This window comes from Lissotriton vulgaris, chromosome 3_1 (genome assembly GCF_964263255.1).
Source record: "Lissotriton vulgaris chromosome 3_1, aLisVul1.2, whole genome shotgun sequence".
Lineage (NCBI taxonomy): Eukaryota > Metazoa > Chordata > Amphibia > Caudata > Salamandridae > Lissotriton > Lissotriton vulgaris.
In genome coordinates this window covers 1,019,221,389-1,019,234,129 of record NC_141689.1, presented here as the reverse complement: position 1 = coordinate 1,019,234,129, position 12,741 = coordinate 1,019,221,389, and the positions used below count along the sequence as shown (strand labels likewise).

Sequence of the window (12,741 nt, the reverse complement as noted above, 5' to 3'; positions counted from 1 at the left end):
TGCACATCTACCCAGGTTTCTTAATTTTCTGTATTGGTCTTGCAGGCCTGCACAATCTTTCCTGGCACCTTTAAAAGATGTCATGCACTCTGCCGTCAGCCTAATTACCAGACAAGAACATTTGACCACAGCACGCCACTTTGTAGAAACCTACTTTGCTACCAGTGGCAACCAGAATTAAACTGAAACCAGCTTGTCTCATTTACATCTGAAAAAACAAAATTCTCTTCTCAAAATTTTGTGTGGCTCCAATGATCTGAGGTGCAAAATAATTTCTGGTCTCAAACTCCCAAATTCATTATCAAATAGGTCTATGTCAACTCCCACTCGGATTTTGTTGCCTTTTTCCAAGTTCTCTTACTTCTGAACACTGACTCAACCAAAGTAGTTGTTGTTACACAGGTACCTAAAATATTTATTTTTTTGCAGTTTCCTGGAATGCTCCCAGGAGCATAGCTTAAGGTGGGATGATTGTGGTGTAACTCCCCAAGTGCTTAATTTGAGCCTGTGGTTTCCGGTTCTGGACAGCGGCCCTTAACTTTAAATGCAGACACTTATGAAAGTCTACCACATAGTCAGTTTAATTCAGTGCTTTATTTGTCAAATAAATAAGTGCCAGGGCCCTCATTAGGAGGCCACCACAGGTTGCACTGCCCATAGCCCTTGTCAGATGCCATCACAGTACTTTCACAACTAATAATCATCGCATTGCTACAGTATGACAATTCAGACATTCGAGGCCTCCAAAACTATTAGAATGGCTTGGGTGGCAGATATTAATTGTTTTTAATGTACATTGAACTATTTAAAAACAAAACTGTTGTTCTGCCTTTCTCTAAATCACCTAAACAGCGCTACCACGTGGCAGCTGTCATAAATGCTGGTGCTGACAATTAAGTGCTGGTGCTGATCACTGGAAACACCAGCTCAAATTAAGCACTGATATGTGTGTGTGTGTGCGCTCCTGTGTGTAAGTGCATATATAACAAAGTGTTCCTCTATGGCATACAAACTTACACAGATACATTTAACTGAAGGTGTATGCACATACAAAGGCAAGTTGATTCTACTACCTATGGCATGATTCAGTGTAAATATAAATAGACTCTGAGAATGCTGCTGGGCATCATTTAGCACAAACATTCTCTAAACCCTACTTAAATACACGTAAGTGTATTCCAGAATTTTACAGACACTAATTGCATATCCATTGATATTTCTGACTCTTCCATCAGCAACACCAATGTCGGTTTGCCTGGAAAACTTAGCCAATAAAATTGAATTGTAAAATATATAAAATAGGGTTTGGTTCTCATTTGTGTCTTAAGATATGGTTATGGTTAATAAGATAGCTGAGTGTATTAATGAGCCTTATGTTGGCTCTATTAGCAACCAGGAGACAATGAGACAAATTCGAATGAGAAAATCTACGCACTTTTCCATCCTGGCCGATAAAAAAAACGTCATGTCTGTTGAGGATAAGGGCACAACTGGGTGTGCTAACCAGAACCTAAGAACATGAATTTTAATCACTCTTATATTCATGACCGCCATGTGTGATTTTGGACAAATTATTTTTGATGTACCCTAGGGCCTAATGTATCAAAGAGCTTTCTCGTTCTGTGTCTATGAAGAAATGTGTTGATAGATGAGGGCCGCAGTACTCATACAAGTAGTTGTACAGACGAAGGGTTTGATTCACAAGTATAAATAATAAATATTATTATTTTGTGGGGTATATTTCTAAATATCTCAGTTATAAAAGTAACATGTTAAAGCTATAATAATAAAATTAAATTTAGTGTTTGAGTTTCAAAATGATCGAGTACAATTTAAGAGACTAAGCATTGACTATATTTGAGCAGCATACCCTCCACAAGCAGAATTTTGTTACCTTGTGGCATTTTCCTTCTGTGTGGCCATAGAGTTCTTTAGCCCTAGTTTCAACTAGCACAAAACAGCGTTAGTACTCAGAGGCAGCACTTGTTGCTTTGGAATGCCTGCATGAATTCTCATCACAGTGCGTGCCTAAGGTTTTAAAGGATTGTGTTATTGTGTTACTGTGTTATTGTGCAACACGAGTGCTGCCATCCTTTTCAAATTAAATTATTGTGGCGCCTTATAAATAAATATGTTTACGGCATTACACTACTCCTTGATCTTTATTGATCTGACGTCAATAGTGTAAGATTGTTATATATGGGCATCTAATGTAGCATTTCTACCTTGAAGTAAGATTAGATACTGATATCCAGCAAAGACACAACTAAAACAGGAGTCACCATTAAATTAACTGCTTGGTTTCTTTGAATATGGTCTTTCTCTTTTTCTGACATTATGTGGGCTTGTTGATTTTTGGGAAATCCTTTGCTTTTCTCCTACATTTATACTCTGCATTGTAATAAAAGATGTTCAACTTTTATTCTGTTCATGATGCCCACATTTAGTGACTATGGGCCATATGTATAAAAAACGTGTTTTGTGATTTTAAAATTGCGATTTTTAGGGAATCGCAATTTGAGAATCACAAAATGTAATGTATGTGGGATTTGCAAATAATTTTGCGAATCCCACATATTCCTTATTTGCGAATCGCATATTGAGATTCGCAAATAAGGAATACCTTCCCATTCATTCCTATGGGCTAGGAGATCCATAGGAATGAATGGGAAGACATTCTCAATTTGCGATTCTCAATTAGAGAATCAGAAATTGAGAATGCAATTTCAAGGGTGCCAGGGTGTCAAAAGGACACCCTGTTGCACCCCTGAAATGTGCATGTGTGCACATGTGGCATACATACATGCCTTAAGGGCATGTATGTGCGCCACATGGCACATTGAAAAATGCAAAAAATTGCATTTTTCATAGAAATCGCTAATTACCACCTACTTGAAGTTGGTGGTAAATTGTGAGTTCGTAAGGAGAAATGGCACAACTTGGGTGCTTTTTACATAGCATTTAAGGAAACGCAATTTGCGATTCCTTAAATACTTTCGCAAAATAAGGAATCACAAATTTTGTGATTTCCTAATTTGCGAGGGCCTTTTGGGATGATACATCCCAAAAGGCTTTTTCCTGTTTGCAAATGGGCCCATTCAGAGAATCGGCCCGTTTGCGAACGGAAAATATGCTTCATACATATGCCCCTATATCCTGTTGAGGTTCTTATAAGGGGCTGATGCTATATTTTGGCATAAGGCTAACTTAAGTTCAAATGTCTACGGAGAAACTAGGGTAACCAATGAAGGGGGCCAAGTGGGTTCAATAAAGCACTGCAGTACCGCTCTGACACTCGGTAAAAGGATGGGGAACCTGTAATGACGTGGGTCGGAGGGGTTGGAACAGCTAGCATTGAAAAGAGAGGATTCGTAGTGGGCCTGTGACAAATGGAGAAGAAGTTGCAATATATGTGTAATAAGGTATTTGAATAACGTCAATAATACCCACGGGTGCTTATGGGTGTTGCTTTAATGGGATGAAAACTGACTTTATATCGAAAGTGATAGTCAAACAGTGATTGTAAGATAGAAAGTCAGAAATGAGTGAAAAAGAAGGGAGAAGCGGGACAAACACTGCCTGTGCCCTTAGCGAAGCCCTTCTGGTGTCGTGCTGATGTCTTTCAAGATGTGTGCCCTGGGATTCCAAAATGGAGGCTGGTTTCACTCACACTCCTATCTCGGTCACCACATTTCCAACATCTGTCTCTGGTCCGTTCTGCATTGCTGTTTTCTTACTTGTTTTTTCCACAGGTACCTTCGGGGAGAATCAGAGGCACAAAATGTCAGATTATTGTTTGAGTGATGGAAAGGGGGAGAGGAAACACCGACTGTTCACCAGAAGTATACTTTGCCTCAGTTTAACAAACCATTTATGAGGGATTATTGATTGATCTGCCTAATGTATGTGCTGTGAAGACCTTGCATGTAGTCATCGGGCTATGTTACCTTCTGTTCTAGGTGCGACCTTCATCTGTCTCTAGAAACGGAACCAATGTCGTATTTACAGTAAGAACGCCTTTTTGATGATTTCTCAAATTTTCCTATCACATAGAAACGGGGTTTACACACACAGGAATGGATAAACGCCGCACGGGGTATCTCATACTGTGACAGACCAACGTCATAAGGCTTTCTAGAGTGACGCAGTGAACAGCCTACATCTTCCAAAACACGTGCTGCACTTCATGGTTCAACAAAAGCCTCTGCCGCCCAAATAAGAAGTAAAATGAATGTTCCATTACTGTGCAAATAGCAATATTATTTTGCCAATATATTGCTTATGTTCAGATGGGCAGAGTTTAATATGCTATTTTTTGGGGCTGGGTGAGCCAGCAAATTTAGAAAGAGGCTGAGCCAGAGCCAAGCCAGGTCACAGGCTTGTCTCTGAGAGCCAGAGAATCAGCAGAGCATTGTAAACGTTTGGCACATATAGTGCTCGCTCTTCGCTTTTCACATTGGAAGAAATCAATGCAGTCACATCTAAGTAAATAGTATTTAAACATGAACTTTGTCCACCCAATCCTCTGGCCACATTGCCAAGAGACGTTGGTTTGTCATGATGCCACTTATAGGGCCAACGTTGCTGTTTTATGCGGTGCAACATTTTTGTCTATTGAACCATAAAATAAGTTTTTCTATTATGCCGTCATGAATTGCCTCAAGTTGCTTTCAGATTAGCCCAGTAGCGGCTGCTACCAGACGGGGGTGGTGGGGCGAGGAGGATGGAGAAAAAAAGGACTTACCTGGAACAGCCGGCCACCGCCTCTCCACCGTCCTCTTCTTCCTTTCTGTCTCCAGTCCTGACCGGCAGCAGGAAGCACCGGGCACAAAGGCTCCCCTAAGCCAATCACAATGCTGCAATGCAGTGTTGTGATTGGTCTGAGTGCCGTGGTTCGGTGCTAAGACGGAGACAGGGAGCCTGTGCATGTTCCTCACCAGGCTGTGTAATGCAGCCTGGTGGGTAACATGCAAAGTGTGCATGACTGTTTGGCCGGCACAAGAGGGCCGGTCAAACAGTCATGCACACTTAGGGAGGGCAAACCACTCCTCCCCCTGCTCTGGCCAGCTCCACCCCGCCACTGACTGCAGTAGGAGAATTCAAATGATAATGATGATACTTTATTATCATTTTATTTTTCCTTTTGAGGAGTGGAGCGAAGCCGCCAATGGATTTACCACTCATTCAAAATGAAACACAGTTAAGTAAAGTGGCTTGGGTAGGATCACATAATTTGGTTAAGCAGGAGAGCCAGGATTTGAACCCAGGTTCCATGGTTAAATTTTGTTCTACGGATCCCTTGCATGACTTTCTTTTGGCTTGGTAGTTCATATGGGACAATAGTTGAACCAGCGCCATGCATTGGGCTCGAGACTGGTTGTAGCCTTACTTGGCTAACCCACCTCTACTATTTATTACCATTGTTGAGTGTGGAGAAAGACCATGACTCAATTAAGGCAAAACTTGAGTGGGTCATGCTGCTCATCCCCTCCCTCAACAGAGCTAACAAATTGATTATTACTCAGTATATATGTCATGCACGGTTTTTGCCTAGCTGTTCTTTCATGCACATTATATTTTAAAATGGATGCAGAAGCAATCAGAGAGCGCATTTTAGTTGCACAGGCAAATAGTGTGTAGCAGTGATGACAGAATACAATCCTGGGTGAGAAAACCCAGACCATGCAACAGGTAGAATCTGATCTATTATTATCCCTCAGAATCAGATGTTTTCACTATGGTAATAAATGTCTGCTACGCTTGTTGCAAATTTGGGTCTTTTTTCTGAGAGCCCTGCATCACTTTTGCCCCTTGTAAAGCGGTAAATGTGTGACACAGAACTCTCAATCCAATTTATTAAGCCACACAAAGCCACCCTCTGTGGCTTTGAGTTGCCTCATAAATCATGAGTAAGGCAACACAGCGCAAATCGCTGTTTTGCCTTACTCAGTGTCCAGATGCATTTCATAGGCGTTGCGGAGGGTTTTCCCAAGCAACACCCATGGAATTTAACACTGCCCCAGATTTACAAAGTCGTGTAAACCTAGGGAAGCGTCAAATATGTTTCTATGTGTGATACATTTGAGTTGCCTCATAAATCATGAGTAAGGCAACACAGCGCAAATCACTGTTTTGCCTTACTCAGTGTCCAGATGCATTTCATAGGCGTTGCGGAGGGTTTTCCCAAGCAACTCCCATGGAATTTAACACTGCCCCAGATTTACAAAGTCGTGTAAACCTAGGGAAGCGTCAAATATGTTTCTATGTGTGCTGCATTTTGCAGCACACATAGAAAGGGGAAAATGCCTCTTGGTATTGTTTTTGTGCAGGAAGGTATCCCTTTCTGCACAAAACCTATCCTGTCTGCAACAGAGGTACCCTTGCACAATGGTTTCTTTTGCACATCTTTTCTGGCCAACCGTACCCAGACAGTGAAGTTGGGTAACTTCTATTCTCCTGTCTCTGCACTCCCCTGTGGAGTTCCACAGGGTTCCTCGCTAAGTCCAACGCTATTTAATATCTATGTAGCAGACTTAGCGAGGGTAATAAAGGCCCATGGGTTGCGACTTACATCCTACGCAGACGACACCCAACTGGTTCTGGCGATCCACAAGGACGGCCCAGCGGTGGCAGCTAATTTTCAAAGGGCCATGCTTGCTGTCAGTACCTGGATGTCCTCCAATTGTCTGAGGCTTAACTCAGACAAAACCGAGGTCATGACCTTTGGTAAACTCTCCCCGGACTGGTCTTCCACTTGGTGGCCTAACCAGCTGGGCTCTCCACCTGTCCCAGTTGAAAAGGCTAGAAACCTGGGAGTTATTTTTGACAGCAAGCTGTCATTTAACCTTCATGTCAACAAGGTTGTGTCATCTGCGTTCTTTATTCTAAAGAAAATTAGGAAAATACTACCTTACCTCCCCACCTCAGCTGGGAAGACCCTGGTCTCCACCCTAGTGTTTTCCAAAATTGACTACGGGAATGCCCTCTTCCTTAATACTCAGAAACTCGTTCTATCTAAGTTGCAGTCCATACAGAATGCGGCTGCAAGAATTCTTCTTGACATCCCCCGCCGTCAGCCAACCACCTCAGCCATTCGTCACCTGCATTGGCTAAGAGTAGAGGGCCGTATTAAATTCAAGGCCCTCTGCATCGCCTATAAGGCAGTGCATGGCGTCGGTCCAAAGTTTCTGATTGAAGCGTTCCAGTTGTATAGCCCCAAGAGACAGTTGAGATCTGCCAACACCTGACTGCTTCCGGTACCTCGCACGAGAACGGCAACCTGGGGAGACAGGCGCTTCTTGGTTGCCACACCCAAACTTTGGAACCTTCTGCCACTCACCATCAAAACTGCCCCCCATCTGATGAGCTTTCATAGGCTCTTAAAGACATGGTTGTTCAACCAGTAAGCCTGCTGCTCGGTCTCTCTATCCGCCACATGCGCCGAGAAACCTTCGGGTATTTGTTTGCGCAATAAAAATCTCGAAAATAAATAAATAAATAAATAAATGGTGCAAGGGTGCCTATGTTGGTACTAGGCTGCCAATATGGCCCCAGCGCAGGCAGAAAGGACAGGAATGCCCCGTATTGCGCTGCCCTATGCCAAAATCCCATAAATAAGCCCCTCAATGTTTTATTGGGTGACATTAATTTCTACTAGCATGGCATAAAAAAGATACACTAAAATGAGGGTGTGATATTTTTTTTTGCTAATTTTATTCGCACCTTGGGTTTTTGATGTGGCAAATGGCCTTTGCATTATGGATACCCATGAAGAGCGTTTTTTTAAACAACGTATTTGGTAAAATTCACTACCCAATTTAATTTTCTTTGTGCTGTTTTATTATGTTATTCATTTCCTCTGAATTGTGGAATTAAAACTTCTGTGGGCCATTTCATAAATGTTGCATTTGTGCAAAAAAGGTGCAAAAACGGTTTTGCACCATTTTCCTGCTTGCATAACAAGGAATAAAGAAAGCACAGTATGTTCCACTACATAATGCATGTTTGTACAACAGTAAAAATAGAGCAAACGGAATAAGCTCTTAATTCACATAGTAACATATCGAACAAAAAGATATTTCTTGAGGTTTAAAATCAGGTATATGAAAGTAAGTAGCAAAGGTAGTTTATATGTATCATAAATAGTGCAATATCATCTTGTTTGATTTTGGCAAACATTATTTATAGGTCTAATGTCTACTTTGTTGAAAACGTTTTTACACATTAAACTGATTTGAAACGAAATCTGTCATATATATTGTTACATTTGTTAAGAATCTATTTCGTTCTTTTTTGCTTTGGTGCAAAATGTGTATGTATATGAACAGTGGCAAAAGCCAATTGGTTCATTCTTTCATAAGCAATTAGCAAAAAAGATGCAAAAGCTTTGCACCATTTTTGCACCAGTGCAGAATTTAGGTAATTGGTCTCCTTGGAGATTTAAATTCTTGATTTGCCTTTTCCTGTGCGCATTGGTTAGTCAAAATGCTCCTTTTTGTGTTTTTTCTTAAGTACCATGGGCTTGTATCGCTTAGAGTGGAAGATGATGCCCCACTCTCCAGGTCAAATCAGGAGGCCAAGGTGTTGGTGTACAACAGAGGGCAAGAGAGGCACAGTGTGGATCCAGCCAGGAAGACCGACATATTGCAAGCAGACAGAGCGGGCCTAACTTCATTGTCACACGTTAGTAGTCAGGTATGAAATTTGTATAGTTAACTCATTGTTACAGGCTGACATGCTGTCTGTGTTTATCACTCTTATGCTTCCACACTACTGAGACAGAAAAAACAACTTACAATCCACATTTGCTTTCTTATTTTGAAAATCCGCAAAATTGGATTAGCGTGCAGCAGATTTTACATACATCCACTGATTTATTCACATTGGTCAATGTACACATGAGTAAATCTCTATGTGTAAGTTTACTCTTACACTTTGTAGTAAATTTGCTATTTTTGGCTATTCACCATTTACCAGTATGAATTTACTACAAAGTGTAGGCTTACAGGACCCTACCCCCTGAAACCAAGGGGTTGAGCCTAATTTGTAAGTGTAAAGTTACTACTTGTAACTTTTCACACATACACAGAGATCTCCTATGGTAAAGTATAGGAGAAAAATGAACATTTTCTTAAAGTAAAAAATATTAATAGGAATATTTGTAAGATAGAAATAAAGTACTTTAATTTTATATATTTACATTAAATGTACAACAAAATAAGAAAGTGGTACTTCACTGTTAACTTAATTTTTAACTAAATATTTAATTAATGTAAGTATAATAACTAAAATAAAAAATATTTTGTAAGGTCTTTTAAAAACACCGAAAGTAAAATGTGGTTATTTATATATTATATATTTAAAATGAATACAAGTTATGTATTGCATTAATTTCCTTAATATAATTACTTTTTATATTATTAATGCTGTTTATTTTTAATTTTAAAAATTGTATTACATTAATTTAAAAGAAAGTGTGTATATATATATATTTTTTATTTATTTATTTATTTTTATTCCTCCGAGCTGTTTTTTTTTTTAATCCCTCCCTCAATTATACTGCATACTCCGAGACAGGCTGGAATACATTTACTAATGGGTTGGGTCCTTTTTGCTGTAGTAACTTTAGAAAAGCAGTTTATGAATAGCAATGGGCTTACTTTTTTGTAGGTGGGCGCTTGTTCCTTACTAAACTCCTCCCTAACCATCCATTAACTGACTTACTTTTTCCCCAAACCCCTCCCATTTAGCAGTAAGTATGCCCATTTTTCCAGCCACTCCCCTCTGTCCTACCCACATTTACTGCTAAAAGACGTATCTGTGTGGCGATCTCCACAGTCGGGTGGAGATCTCCACACAGAAAAGATAAGAGAGGTGGAGGAGGACACCTCTGCATGTTGGTTCGTGAATAGCATTTAGTAATGCATGAGTAGCAATAGTGCTGTAGTACTGCTAAATGTACAACAAAATACAGTTCATGAATATGCCTCTCCATTTGCTATATTCACTTTAGGAATGCCAGTTGACCACTTTGAATTCGTTTCTGTTGGATGCAGTTTAGCTAATGGGAATTTGGACAGTGAAAATTCAGATGGGTAAATCAGATTGCACATTTTGAAACCAAAATATGTTGTTAGTTTGTGCACTCCAATTACTTCGACCCCATTACATCAGCTAACCATTATATAATTTGTAAGTGCTGTAAATAATTGGAAACATCCTTTACAACGCAACTTTTACAATGCAGTGCCTTTACGATGCAAATTTTACAACGCAAACCATTACAATGCATTGCGCTGCGGGGCGCTCTAGGATAGGGAATAAGTTTAATTTACTATCCAACACCTTCCCTAGTGTCCACGGGGACTGGTGTTGGAATAGTAAATTAAACTATTCACTATCCAGCACCCCAAAGCGCTATGCGTTGTAAAGGTTTTCGTTGTAAATACCGCGCTGTAAAGGCATGCGTGGTAAAAGTATGCGTTGTAATGTCATACATCCGTAAATAACCAGTGGTACTACTACCAAGTTTGGTTTGCTGGCTGCTGAAGGATGAGTCAGCTGTGCCTGTCTTGCAGATTTCCACATACTTCAGCTGTAACCATTGAACTCATTAAGCCAGCTGCCAGTCACCAAGGGCCTGATTATGAGTTTGGTGGTCCGTTGGACCGACAAACCCACGGTGGCGGTGCTGCAACTGTCGAACCGGTTGTCCAACCACTGTATTATGGCTTTGGCGTCAGGACCGCGATAGGACTGCTGCTACCACCAGGGATCTGTGAACAGATCCCTGGTGATCTTGCAGCAGTTTGAGGCCACAATATGCTGCTGCACTGCCAAGCATGTTATGAGTGTCCTCGCTGCCCTCCTTTTCATGGCAGTGAGCCCGCCATGAACATGGTGGCGTGAGGAAACTAAGGGAGCTCTACAGGGCCCCCTGGTGCCTCGGGGCAATGGGGTGCATGCAGAGGGGTACATGGTGTGCCCCTCTGTCTTTCTGCACCCCTAGTTCCTGCATGGCTGCGCTTTAACGTCCCATGGTGCTTCCTTTCTAAGGGGCTCCTATGAGCTTTTTAAAGGCAGTGCTGTGGGCCCTCTGCCAGAGGACCGCCTGCTTGGATTACAACTTGTAACCCGTCAGCCAGCCGGTGGTGTGGGAGTGGGTCGGTAGCGTGCTGCCCCACTCCCACACCTCCAAACTCAAAATAAGGCCCTTAGACTTCACCACTACATGGACTATGATCATTACATTTGACTTTGACTAGCACTAAGATTTCCAGATCTGTAGTTAGAATAATAAATCATTCCTTTGAAAGATATGACAAGGCCCATTGCTAGTCATGGTTGATGTAATGTTCTGGTCAGTGTACTAAAGATGAAGGATGTAACATACATCCAATTGAACACTTATTAGAAGCCCGAAGACAAAACTCGAATGGTATGTAATATTTTTAATTCAAATTCATTAGGTTTCAAAAAACCAATATGCTAGGAGTTGAATCTGGTAGAACTCATTTCTGCTATCGCTTTGCACTGCAATCCTTGAAGAAGAATTTTTTTCCGGATGGGTCCAGATAAATGTCAGATATTTACAATGAATAGTTATGTGGCAAGGGAAGAGTATCAGCATGTGTCTTACATATCAAACAATTTAATTTTGGAAGAGTTAATACCAAAACACATAAGGGCCAAAACATTAACTGTTCTGCTTTTGTGATTTCAACTCCAATCATGAAGAGAGGGTACATTTGAAACAGTGATCCGCCGATCATAATATTTTATTGTAGCTTTTATATAATTGCAAAGATCAAAGAGAATTGTCAAAATTTGTTGAGACAGTATTTTGTGATTCAGTTTGATTTTGTTCTCACAGTAAGTTCATTTCTTTCCCAGGATCAGATTCTGACGTTCCCTAAGGCATGCACCATGGATTTGAATGGGCTTCTGCATTTTGAAGAAAAGGCTCAGAGGCTATTTCAATGTGATGGGGTTTCATGGAAAGTCTGGGACTCAGGAACGCAGGTAATCTTCATTGGAGAGCAGCAGGCATGCATTCTACCTTACCAAGAGTTAAGGCTTCTGAACTATGCTCCAATGGTGGTCTGTAGAAAGACGCAGTTGACTAAATTATGCAGCCATGAAATAAATTAAGAGGTGTCACATGGCATTAGAAGCAAATCATGCAACAAATTATTTTAAATATCAAACAGCTGGATTTAAATTTTAGCATAAATTAATTCAAAAGTTACCCCAGTGCTTTAAAAACAGATTTGGAGTTTGGTGTCACAAATGTGGGGGATGCCCTGTCTGCCGTATTACAAGTGCATTTAAAGCCTATGACTCTTGGAATACAATGAACAGGATATCCACCGTTTTTTGACAGAGTATCCCATCTGCCAAATTCTAAATAAGGCCCTTTGTTTTCTAAAGAAACGTAATATACAAATTAGCAGATGCTGTGCAAATTGTAATTCACCAACATTAATGATTGTTGTTGTGTATAGAAGAATAGAAGCACCATTTTTATAGTGCTGCACATTTTAATAACAACAGTAAAATAGATTATGCTAAAAACACACAAGGCGCACTCAGGAGAAAACAAAGCTGTATGTACACCCATCTTTTTATTTTATTCTGCCCATCTCCCCTAAGTTCCAAAACCTAAGTTCATCTCAAACAAGCATTGACACTGCCAATAGGTTTGATCGTTTAGGCCTATTAACTTTCCCAATGCCGTTTGCT

General features: G+C 40.6%; 1 protein-coding gene across 1 annotated transcript in view; it reads left to right on the top strand.

Annotated features, from left to right (window-relative positions):
- FREM1 (FRAS1 related extracellular matrix 1) overlaps positions 1-12,741 on the top strand; it is a 564,068-nt gene that overhangs the window by 515,134 nt on the left and 36,193 nt on the right. Inside the window, exons 31-33 of the mRNA XM_086961404.1 lie at positions 3,960-4,007; positions 8,512-8,694; positions 11,893-12,021. Of these exons, the coding sequence (XP_086817530.1) occupies positions 3,960-4,007; positions 8,512-8,694; positions 11,893-12,021 (360 nt within the window). The remainder of the gene's footprint in view (positions 1-3,959; positions 4,008-8,511; positions 8,695-11,892; positions 12,022-12,741) is intronic.